The following is a 12,261-nucleotide window of genomic DNA, read 5'->3' on the forward strand; positions in this document are numbered from 1 at the left end:
GCTAGCGACCAGATACATATACTTACCAGTGATCAGTTAGCAGTCACTCTTTAAGGGCATGACAGCAGATGCCTTCATTAGGAATATTGGTAGCAGTGGATTTCCTGGATCATTGGTCCAAGGCAGCAATCAGGACCGGGTGAACGCGTATGCCAATGAACAGATTTGGTAACCTGGTACCCTAGAAACCAGAGATGACCACACTGGAGGGACCTGAATGGGGCCAGTTCAGCTATTGGTTCTATAAAAAGCCCAATCAGGTACCTTGCTTAGGTTCTCAGAAGAGCACAGGCTGAAGAAAAGTCCTGCCCATCCCCATGGGCCCCAGGGGAGGATGTTTTAGCCAAATGGGCCTTTCTCTGAAAGACAGAGACAGCAGACACAAAGCCACCTGACAGCTTAAACCCCAGCAGGGGTGTAGGGGTCCCAGGGACCCACTCAACAGGCGACAGCATTCACAAAAAGTATTTTATTTATTTTTAACAGTATTCACTTTAAAGGAATAAGAGGGTAGCATACAATTTTTACAGACAATATTTAAATGTTGTACACAGTTAACAATAACTTAGGTCACTAATTCAAAATAAAACAAGCCCAAAACATAAAAACAGAAAATACTGCCGATTCTTCTCTTATGCGGGTACTAGCACAAAATAAGTTACTTCCGGTTAGGGTGCTCTGCAGCAACTGGACACCGATATTGCACTTGATTGACTCAGCACAATCGTCTCCCTGGGCTCACTCGGGGGGGCCCCCTTGCTGGCTGCTGCACCACTGCCACCACCACACACAGAATCAAAGCTTGGGACACTTTTTATGTACAACTGTACCTTGAAGGATTCAGCCAGCCACAGCAGAACAGAAGCCTGGGATCACAGGGCCACTGCCTGCCTGCCCCGTCTCCCAGGAACCAAGAGCATAAGATTCCCCCTTGTCCCAAGCCCCCTGCCAGGGCTGTGGGACCCGAGAACCATTCAAAGGACTGTGAAGCTCAGGCCTGGTTTGTAGGTTTCATTTATTTTTTTTTTCATAGCGGGGCTTCTGTGGCAACGTACAATTGACTGGACCCAAAAACGAGTTTCAAAATAAAACCACTCATCAGCGGGTTAAGCTTATGCAGTTTGGTTTTCGCTTTGAGTATTTTCTTATTTATCTTAGAGGGGGAGGGGGCCGAGGGGTTAGCAGAAAAGAAGGTTGTATTTACAGGGGTCCAACTGGCCTAGAGCACAGGCAGCAGCTCCGACCCATTTGGGTCACACCAGCTTTGGCCTCTGGAAGCCAGGGGAATGATCTGGGAGACGTTTCCCCTTTCCAGAGAATGTTTCCTTCCTGTGACCCAGCCCTGGCCTGGGAATCTGCGCAGGACCGCCTGCAATTGTCTCTGCCCTCTAGGGCTGCGTCAGGGCAGGGGCTACCCTGCAGGCAGGCTGGGGTGAAGGAGGCTCAGGCTGAGGACCTCTAAGTCTGCCCCCAAGAGCCCTGACTGGTGGCAGGAGGTCCCAAAGAAGGACCCCGAGAACACAAATAGCACACGCCTCCATGTCTTCACGTTCTTGTAAGAAATAAGAGCAAAATAAATTATTTTTCTTTTTGCCTACTCCTTTCTCCTTCAAAAATATAAAACAAGAAGAAAAAAGAAAAAAGAAAGGTTTCATTTTTCTATCCCCAGTCTCCTCTTCTTGCTATAAATCTGTAAACCTGTCCATTTTGCTCTCCAAACAAACACTTTCCGTGAAAACACTTTTCTGGGCAGCACCCCGGGCACACGCGAGCTGCAGCCCAGTTAGAAATATTCACAGTAATGGCGGCACAAGGCTGGGAGTCCTCCAAGGAGAGGTGGCTTCGGCCAGGCTAGGCTGGCAGGAGGAAGTGGGTCTCTTGGTATGGGCGGGAGCCAAGAGTATGTTCCACCCATCCTGGGAGTGCCCAGCCTCGCTCTGGTTCTGCCAACCACCCTTGATGTCCATGTCTGTCCAGTGGGAGGCTTGCCTAGCCCATGGCAGTCACCATGCTGGACGGGTGGGGGTGGCCAAAAGAGAGACTGGAGGAAGGGTGGATAGGCGTGGGCGTGGGTAGGATGTGTCCAGAGTGACTAAAAGGTGGGAGGTGTCCCACAGGTGCCATGTGTCCAGCCAGGGCAGCCGCACTGAAGGGCGGTGACTTCTCTTGCATGCACTTGGATAGCTCCTCGAAACATTCAGCCCCTTTCTTGCTCTTCTTGGATTTGCTGGACATCTTCCTATTCCGGGTCTGGATCCCTTCCTTCTTCATGGTCAGTGGCCTGTTAACCTGGGGACAGCCACAGAGCCCTTAGGAGAAGTTGCCTCCCACACAAATCCCTCCAAACTCTCTCCACAGGTCGAGGCAGGCTGAGTTAATTGTATCCCCAGGGTGACAGGAACTGTACAGACCCAATGTGACTCACCAAAGCCCCCTTAAGCCCTCACTGTCATCTTTTCAAGGAAGAGTGTATGGTCTAACAGTCCACATGATTGTTCCCAGACCACTAAGTGCCTGCACAGCCTGCATCCTCCAACACCTCTAACCCTTCCCTGTCTCCATCTTCTCCTATCACAGGTACCGGGTCCCTGCCCGCCCTGCCCCCATCGGTCCCACCTCCGAAACAGAGGTATCGTCCTTACAGGACGCCCTTCTGGCACTCTGGGCTGACCAAGCAGGCTGCCGGCTGCGGCTACCCAAGCCAAGCCAAGCTGGAGATTGTGGCTGGGGCCGCTGGCTGGCCAGACAGCACAAAGAGCTGAGGTCCCCGGGGAGGGGTGGGGTGCACTCACATTGTGCAGCTTGTAGTAGAGGCCACAGGCGTTGCACACAGGGTCCCCGTTGGCGTTCCGGCGCCATAAGGTGGTGGTTGTCGTCTGACAATTTGCACAACAGGTGCCCGCTCTCCTGGCAGCAGACTAGGAGGGGAGGGGTAGCGTCAGCGGTTGTCTCCCACGCCCCACCTTGACCTCCTCCTGGGCCCTTAGCACCACCCCCCAGCCCCACCGCCGAGCCAGGAGCGATAGGTCCTACCGGGGAATCAAAGCATCTCAATCGGAGGAATTTTAGAATTTGAGATGGAAACTTGTTGGGGATCACAGAACTTTAGAATAAGAGCTCTTAGAACCTAAAGGATTGTCAACTCAGAAGGGAAAAGCAGCCGCATCCCCTAACCGCCCAGCCATCTAATTTCACAGGTAAGGAAACAGGTCCCACGGAGACTTTAGTCCTGCGACCATCCTGAGTTGCTGTCTCCAGTTGCATGCCTCCTCCCCCACTGTTCCCCTGGAAATCCAGAATCCTGGTGAGTCACGGCTGGGAGGCCAAGGCAACAAGACCCTGCACTGCCCAGGAGAACCCAGAAAGCCCTGAGGAAGTTGGAGCCCGGGATTAAAGTGTGGACTTGCTTTGTCCTATATAGGATCTAGGAGTCGCCAGGAGAGATTTAAATTGAATTTAACTACAGTTTAAAAACTAAACACTCAGTGCCTTTTACTGCACTAACAGCATTCCTAGCAATCAATAGTCATACTAGCCAGAGGCTTCAAAAAGACTATGGAGCAAAGGCGCTTCCATTCCTGCCGGCCTAGAGCCCTAAACCCTGAGAGCGCTCACCTGCTGCTTTTACCAAGCCCCTGGTCCCAGCCCCCCAGGAAATGCCAGTCAGAGGTGAGGCGTGGAAGAGGGGAGGTCTAGTCTCTAGAAGGACTGAAATGTGGGGAGGGAGAAAAAGGGAGGGGGGCTTTTCCTAGAATACAGATCACCCTCTGCCATCCCTTCTGCCTCAGGTAAACAGAGCGCTACTCCTGTGTGTTCCTCCCCTCACACCCCACCTCCACCCAGCAACTCCTAGCACTGAACTCCCTCAGCAGCCAGTGTGGGGAGGGGGCCGAGTCCAGCCGAGTCCAGAGAGGCCCCGGGCTTGAGCCTGCTCATGGAGGGGACCAGAGCTGGCCTGCCCGCGGGGGCAGGGAGGGTGAGTAAGCAGGCTGAAGCTGGAATTCTGACTCAGGGGCCGGCAGCATATCCTCCTTCCACCCCCACCAGCCCGCACCGCCCTCACACTGCTAGGGGGGTGGAGAGAAAAAAAAAAAAAAGAAAAAGGGCCCCAAAGCGGGTGAACGATTTAAACTCATAAATCACTTCGCCCTGAAAAAATATATTTATTATTCTTAGCATTTTACACATTATTTGCAGAGTGGAGGGTATTAGAAATTTCAAAACAGCCCAGCGAGAGGCAGGACTGAGTCGAGGTGGCTCTGAAAACTTGCCGGTCCGGAAACAGATACACGAAGTTTCCTTATCTACCGGCTGCAGATGTCCGGATAGGAAACTCCGGCAGGAGATCCGAAGGGACATTTTTTTAAAAAATCACTCAAATGAAAATACACAGTATAGGTGACTCCATGGAAAAATAATAAAGGGCAGGTTTTTTTGGTGGCCGCTGTGTGTTATTTAAATAAGCGGAGGAGACCGGGAGCTGGGAGGCGAGGGAAGGCGGCCAGAGCAGCCACAGGGAAAAGTACTTCATGGCCCTATTTTTAAAAAAGAGCGAATAAGAGACCAGAGCCTGAGGGTGGGCTGCTAGACCATGAGCTCTGGGAATCCTTCAGCAGTGGGGGGGGCAGGGGAGGGGGTGCCCGGTAGCTGCGGGGGGGAGGGGGGTGCCAGGAGGCTGCAGGACAGGAAATTTGGCAGGAAAGAATCCGCCAGAACGAAGACCGACCTGACTGACCCCCCAAATGATTTGACTGATAAGAGGATTTCAGGTGGTGAAGTGTCTGCATTTGAAGGTTTGCTGTTGGATTGTTTTCGTTTTTTTTTTTTTTTCCTCTGTTTTGTTTTTCATCTTCACTTAACTAACCGGCTCTGCCCAGGTTGCCACTGGCCACCGTGGCCCTGCCCTGCCCCATGATGTGCCCTTTCTTACCAGCCTCCGCTTAGGCTTGATGAGCGGCCGGTTCTGTCCATTCATCTTGTGGTAGAGCCCACAGGCATTGCACAGGTAGTGGCCCGTGCCATCTCGTCGCCAGAGAGGGGTGGCTGTGGCACCACAGTTGACACACTCCCGGCCTTCTGTAAGGGATCAAGGAAAGACACAAGGCCTGCTTAGCCTCTACACAGAGCCAGAGGATCAAGGTTGTATTAAGGGAGACCCACCCCTGGCAGAAAGAGGGACTCAAGGAGTCCCCTTAAAAGAAGTCAGGGTCCTTTAAGGATAAATCCTCATTTCTGATGTTGCTAAGGAAAAGCAAAGAGAAACAGCAAACGCAGGCTGCCAGGGGTTCTCAGAGCCAGCAGCAAGTTACCCGGAAAAGGAACTGAAGGCCGGTTTTACAGAGCACAGGCTACTGTCCCTCACTCGGCTCAGGCCACAGTTGTCCAGGATTGGGGTCTGGGGGAGCCTCTCTTCTGCTCTATTGCCTCTCACTTTGCCCAACTGAGCCAGCATCTCTAAGTCTGTTTCTCATCTCTCCCATCAGCCCCTCACTGTCTTTATGCTCCTGGCTAAGGTCAGGAAACTTTTCCTCTTCCTCCAGTTGGGCTCCCTTTCAGCCAAACTCCTAGAATTCAACGATCAAAGTTGTTTCTAAAATGAAATAAATAAGTTCTTTCACTTTAGGCTAGGTGGCCTTATTTTCTGTTGTTGTTTTTGGCCATCTGGAGCTTAAATAGAATACAAAACAAACATGGAAGAGAGGGCTACAAACAGGCCAAGACTTTGCAAAAAAGGGCAAAGTCGCTGGTCTTAGTAGAGCAGGAGGAGACAAGAGTCAAGTTGGGGCTGGAGTTCAGCGGAGCGAGGGCTTAGTAGCTCAGTACCCTGGAAATTCTTCCTGATTTAGTTGGAAGTCACCTATGAGAAGTTGGTTCTTCAACTCAGAAATAAACGTTGGAGGAATCCTTCCTCCCTCCCTTGCTAAAAGCTATGGGAAGGAGCCTCGGAGCCACAGGTTTTTGCCTGAGGGCCATATGGCTGGACAAACCCAGCTGGATCCAGCTGCAGCTGGCAAAGGGGTGCAGGCACCCGCACAGGTTCTCACTCCTACCCCCAGGGAGAGGGATCAGGGTCACTAGGATGCAAGCAGGCCTTGGGAATTTTGCTTTGGGGAAATCTCCAAGGAGATCTGGAGCCACTGCAATCCTAAAACTGGACTAGCAGAGTTGGAGAACCAGATTCCTCTAGGGCCTAGATCTCTGCAGTGCCCACGGCATGCACACACGCTCACAGATACACGTACACATAAGTACACACTGACTCCTTCCCTCACCTACAGCCTCCATTCTCCCCCACGCCCAGTCACGAGGCTGCTCGGTCTCAGCTGGGGAGGGAGACAGGGAACCTCATTCTGTGTTTTAGCTGATACTTGCCAACCTTGGAGAGGAGGGCATGAGGAGGGGTGCGGGGAAGAGCTGAACATGGGGGTTCCTAGGAGTACTCAACGGCAGGATGAAAGTGTTGGGGGTTTCTTCCTCCCCACAGGGAACTTCAAACGCCTCTGGACTATCAGAGATGACCACCACCCATTCTTAAATCAGGCTCCCTAGCATGGCCCCTCTATCAGACCATGGATCCCTTTTACAGAGGCACACCACACCCACAGGCCCTGAAGTCCCACACCTGCCTTTACCTGAGCAGGAGCGAGCCTTGCTTCGCTGCTTAGGGGTGAAGCTGGAGGCGGGGCCACCCAGGAAGCCTCCCGGATGGAAGAGACCGCTGCCGTAGTCATGAGCTGCGGCAGGCACATAGGAGGGATAAGTGGGTATCGGGTGGTGTGTTGCAGGCTGGGTGCCCATGGTAGCTAGGCCTGGGCGCAGGGGACTGCCGCCTTCCATCTTCATGCTCTCGGACAGTGACACTTGGTACTTGACGCCATCCTTGTCCTCACCCCGGGCTACACTACCCCCTGCAGAAGAAGAGGCCGGGGAAGCAGCTCCTGTTGTGCTGGGGTCTGGAGACACTTCTTTGGGTGGCGTGGGTGGGAAGCCGAAGAGATGGGAGCCCGAGTGGGCTGCAGTGGGGGTGAGGGAGGCCACGGAGCTCCCACTGCCTCCCCCACTCCCGCCCGCAGCCCCCGGGTAAACAGACAGAGGCCCTCCGGGTGCTCCAGCAGCTGAGGGGTGCAGCGGGGTCTTGGAGAACGGGCTGACGGTCCAGGGACTGTGGTGATGGGCAGCGGCGGCAGAGAGAGCTGCTTTGCCCCCGTCCAGCCACGGCAAGCCTGGGCTGTGCAACAAGTGTGGTCGGCACATCTGGCCTCCGGTGAGACGGGCTGCGCAGAGGGAGAAGGGGTGAGGGTGACCAGGGGCTTCAGAGCCATGACCCAGGCACACAGGATCACAACTCGGAGAACTACCATCAGCAGCCCCACCCTTTAAAACATCAGAAACGTAACACCTCGGCCTGTAATCATCAGCAATGTCAGTGAAAGGCCGAAGGACAAGTGACACAGCAACCCCACCGGACAGGGCCCAGAAGGATTCCCCCACCCCCAGCCCCCGCCAAGACACTTGGAAATGGACCGAAACCCTACAGGTCCCAGACCCTCCCCAAGAAGTCCCTGCCTCCATCTTCTTAGGCCCGATTTCGCAGCTGCTCAGATTCCTGTGGATCCCACATCCGGGAAGCAGCAACAGGCCGTCCCCCCCCTCCAAGGCCTGGCCCGGGCGCCAGGCTTCCAGAAACCTCGAGGGCCAAAGCTCACCATGCGCTGGGCTGTAGGAAACGCGCGCGCGCGCGTGGGCCGGGTTGGCGTAGTAAGGGTTGCCCTGCGAGTCGAGATGGTTGAAGAAGACATCCACCTCGTCGGGAGGCAGCAGCTGTGCTGGTTCCATGTAGTTGTGCGCCAGGCCCGGATGGTGCGAGTCGGGGTGCTGCGCATTCAATACGGCGGGGTGCGCCATCCAGCGAGGCTGCTCAGGCGCCACCTCCATGGTCCACTACTGTGGCTTGGGAACCAGGCGAAGGTGGGGCGGCCCTGGATAACAGAGGGAATGTGAAGGACGCTGCCGCCTTCTGACACCCCTATTCCCAAAGTCGGTGTCTTGGGAGCAAAGACATTTCATCGGAGCTTCACTGAGGACCAGTCCCGGGTGGGAGGAAAGTGCAAGGTTTAAAACGAAAGGAAGGTGAAGGAAGGGGTTCAGTCTCATACACTTGCAGGGAAACTCGCGTTCCCACAGATGCAACCCCACATACACGAGGTCACACACAGGGATAGGTCCTGACATCGGTGACCCCCCAAAAACGCACGCGGAACTGAAATCAGGTTCTCACACCGTGCCCCTGTCCTCTGAGCACACAAACACATAAACTCTGACTAAAAGTTAGAGACAGTTGCCTAGACATCCACTCTGGGGCACACGCTATCCCACGCCCCCGTAACACTTTGACAATATATACACAAACTAACCCCCGACACCCCGGGCCACCCCAAAAAACGCACCCGCAGTTCCTGGGGCTGAGAGCCGCTTCCCAATGCACTCTCTAGCAGTCAGCCAACCTCTCCCCAAAGCATAAGAACGTAATCGCCCACAGGAGATCCTGGTCTGAACTCCGCAGAGATCCCTCCAACCTAGGAATGTCCACAAGCCCCCTGAACCTCAAACTTACACTCGCAGCGGCGCGGGAAGGGGAGGGCTCAGCAGTAGAGAGTAAGAGACACCAGGAGAGCCCGGGTACGGCGGGCCCAACGACAGCGCGTCCCAAGGCCGGCGGATTCACGGGATAGGGGTGGGGGACAGCGCGCGTCTCGGCCTCAGGCCCGCCCGGCTCCGGCCCCTCTGCATCCTCCGGCCGCCCTGGCGCCAGCTGCCGACTCCTGCACAGACATGAAGCGGGGGCCGCGCACGCCTATGAAGCCGGCGCCAGCCAATCAGCGCCGCGCGCCGCCCAGCCTCCGCCCCCCCATTGGCTGCTCCCGCCGCTTCGGCCGCTGGACTTCGGGAATGACCCGCAAGCTGGCCTCCTAGGCTGTCTGGCCCCCTACCAGCGCCCTCTCTGCGGCCTCTGATGCCAACGCCCCCCAGGGGACCCTCGCCGTGGGCAGACCCTGCACCCCTTCGGCAGACGCTCAGGTCCTCCAACCTCTGCCTTCCCAGCAACTAGGCACGAATGGGGTCCCTGACTTCCCAGGAGCCGAGACGTGCACCTTCTGGGTATCTCTCTGCTGGGACCACAGCTTTCTACTCTCGGGCGGAGCCCCACCTCCACTGCTACGGACGACGGCCAGCCCAAGTCCAACTGACTCCCCAAAATCTCTGTCCTTCTATCAGGGATAGCTGTGCAAGAGGCTGGTAGGATCCGCTGGACAGCACGAGTCTAGGGATTGTGGACTTCTCTAGGGCACCCGAACTTTGAGCACTAGGACACTTGAAGCTGTGCTAGACGGATGGTCGCGGTCAAGCCAGTGGCCCAGGGAGGGGGAAGGGCTCCGGGCGCGGCCTTAGTAGACCACCAGGCTGAACTGCCTGGGGCGAGGCCGTGGAGCGGGGGACTGGCGCCAGAGTCGGCTGGAGGGAGACTCCCGGGGTATTAGCCATATATATTTTTTCTTTCTAAGGGTCCCCGAGATGGTCTTTAGGTAGAGGTTTTGAGCACTTTTTCCCCAAAGTCACCTGGAGTTTTTCTCCACAACACCTCCATTCTGGAGAGACAGTGAGTTGAGTGGCGAGTATACAAACCTAGCTCCCTCCCTGGCTATAGACGGGAGACCTAAAGTCCAAGAGTCCAGAAAGAAGCTTGTGAGTCTAAGACTTTTAGGGGAATCTAGACAGGTGCGATGGATTGGCCGAGCTTGGAGCCCTCCACATAGCTCCTCTATCTTTGCAGGCACCGAGACCCCTAAAGAATAATTCCAGAGGGGTCCCAGGTTGGTCCCGAGCTGGGGAAAGGCTGGGGTCCCCGCCGCCCCCAAGGATGGGGGAGGGGCGGCAGGATTGACAGTCCGTAATTGGGTAACTGGAGGCGGCTTCTCCGGCCCGGCGGCCCCGCCACCGCGACGCCGGGCCCCTGACGTCACCCGATTCGCCAGGAAATGAACTTTTTAATAATCCAAGGAGGGTGGAAAGCCCTCGGTCCCCTCGGCTCGGGGGGCGCCCAGCCAGGAGGGCTCAGCTTCTCGGGCGCGCCCCCGTCACCCCCTCCCAGGTCCTCTGCGGACAGCGCTGAGGGGGGCGCGCGCACGGCAGGGCCTCCTCCGGCCTCTGCGGCTGGCGTCCATCTGTCTGTCCGAGGCCCTGGAACAGGTAAAGGCCTGGGGCCCGGGGTGCAGAACTCCACTAGACCGGAAACCCGCGCCTCTTGCTCCCTGGCGGGGGGTGGGGGGGGTCCTGCTGTCCGCTGTATTCCCCGCGCCTCTGTGCTCCAGAGCCAGCAGGGGCCCAGGAGGCTCGGGAGTCCGCGCCCAGCCGAGGCGGGAGGTCTAGCAAGAGGGATCCAGGGGCTAGAGGGGTGCGAGTCCGCAGTGCCTCGGGGTCGGCTGGGCAGGTGGGTGGTCTCAGTGCCAGCCAGATTCGCGCTCCCACTGTGCGGTTCATTTAGAACCCGCTTTCGGGAAGGCTTTCTCGGCTTCTCCTAGTCTTTAGCCCATGATTCTCCATTAACGAACAAGACGAAATCGCCATGGAGTTTCCAGATTGTTCGATGTCTCTGGAACCTAGCAGGAGAGTCTAAAGGCCTCTCATCGCCGGCGATAACCCCATTTTCGACAACGGTACCCTATGCGGCCGAATTCCATGGCCCTGCAGAGTTCTAGGAGGAGAACGCGGTGCGCAGAGGAAACTGCCCTGGCCGAGTCGGCGCGGCGGCTGTCAATGAGGGGGGTCTCCGAGCACACCCCCTCCCCGCCCCGGAGCAGGTAATTTCCCTCTGTTCTCCCAAAGTCGCAATTAAAATTATCTCCCTGTTTGAACGAGATGGGGATTGTCTTTTCCATGCCACATTGCGGACGGGGCAGCCTGTCATAGAGGTGAAAATGGCCAAGCTTGGTGGGTTCCCACTCGAAACGAGAGCCCGGGGTTTCTCTCACGGTGCTGGTGCAGAGCGGAGTACAGAGGGGGATTTAATTACTCCGTTCGGCAGCTCGGAAAATCGCCGTGCAACAAGGGCTTAACCGGGTGGTTAAGCGACGCTTGAGCCTGGGCCTCAGGAGACCCGCAACAGCCTAGCCTGCCCACAGACTGGGCAAGGGAAAGGAGGAGGGTGGTCCTGCCAGGTCCTTTGAGGACCCAAAGTTGCCTTCTGGAAACTGCAAGCAACCAGCCAGCTGGGCCGAGCCCCTGCTGAGGTTGGAGTCCCTGCGTCTGATGCGGGTCTGCTGGGTTTTCCAGCAGGAACTAACCCGTCTGAAAGGGAAAATTGCAGGCTAGATAGCAGAGCACTGAGTTGGCGAATAAAGGGGAGCCTGGGCTGATGCTGATGAACGAGTGTGAATCAGATAGATCCACACAGCCAAGAAGCCACTACTAGGCCAAAAATGAACCACTACTAAAAAGTCCAAACAAACACCAGGGAGGTCCGAGTCAGTTCCAGGATGGATTAGATTCGATTTCCCCCAACTCCACCGCCCCCACCCCCAACGAAAGCAGATTTTATTTCAACTTACAGACGCCCACTCTGAGGTTCCTAAGATACCTTCAGGTGGACACTTGCCTTTTAAATGTTTTGTTGTTGTTGTTCATTTTGGAGCATACTCAGAGCTCTTCTCTGAACTAAACTGTCCTTTTCCTTCCACGGAGACCAGAGGGAGCTTGGCTCCCAAACGGAATTTTCTAACCACCATTTGTGACTGTCTCTGTGTGTGTGACAGAGAGAACTGGAAGCCTTTACAGAGAGGGGACAGTGCAAGGGGCGCTCCTGTGTGGGAGCTGGGTTCTGGGGATCCAGGCCCTGTTCTGGGTGTGGCCCGGCTCCTGCAAACCATTCTGGAATGGGGTGGAATCATTGGGAGCCCCCAGTTCACACTGTCCCCCCCCCACTTGCCCTTTGTTTAAACTTCGCTCCTCCAAGCCATCCTCTAGGATCACAAGGTTACCCTCTTCTTGCACGCTAATTCTCTCCTTTTTCCTAAGGGCAGCTAAGTGGTCGGCTAGCTTAGGGCTGCCTTCCAAAAAGAAGTAGTTCACAACCCGGAGGCCTCCAGCCCAACATCCGTGGTCACAAGGTTTGAGGGACACTGGGAAGAAAGTGGAGGAGCTTTGTCCATTACTGGTCAGGGTCTCCTCTAGGTGAAGGACTCAGATATGTCCCTGGAAGCACCC

At 55.8% G+C, this 12,261-nt stretch overlaps 1 protein-coding gene across 1 annotated transcript; it reads right to left on the reverse strand.

Annotated features, from left to right (window-relative positions):
* Window positions 1–454: 454 nt before the first annotated feature.
* On the reverse strand, window positions 455–8,812 carry Gata2 (GATA binding protein 2). The gene is made up of 6 exons (XM_021165190.3): window positions 8,615–8,812; window positions 7,707–7,979; window positions 6,633–7,274; window positions 4,931–5,076; window positions 2,793–2,918; window positions 455–2,289 (listed from the first exon to the last, which is right to left on the reverse strand). Exons 2-6 carry the CDS (start codon window positions 7,933–7,935, stop codon window positions 1,990–1,992), a joined length of 1,443 nt encoding a protein of 480 aa, XP_021020849.1. The 5' UTR covers window positions 7,936–7,979; window positions 8,615–8,812; the 3' UTR covers window positions 455–1,989.
* Between the last annotated feature and the right edge of the window lie 3,449 nt (window positions 8,813–12,261).

The sequence above is a fragment of the Mus caroli genome, unplaced genomic scaffold (genome assembly GCF_978045245.1).
Source record: "Mus caroli unplaced genomic scaffold, Mus_caroli_1 scaffold_7, whole genome shotgun sequence".
Classification (NCBI taxonomy): domain Eukaryota; kingdom Metazoa; phylum Chordata; class Mammalia; order Rodentia; family Muridae; genus Mus; species Mus caroli.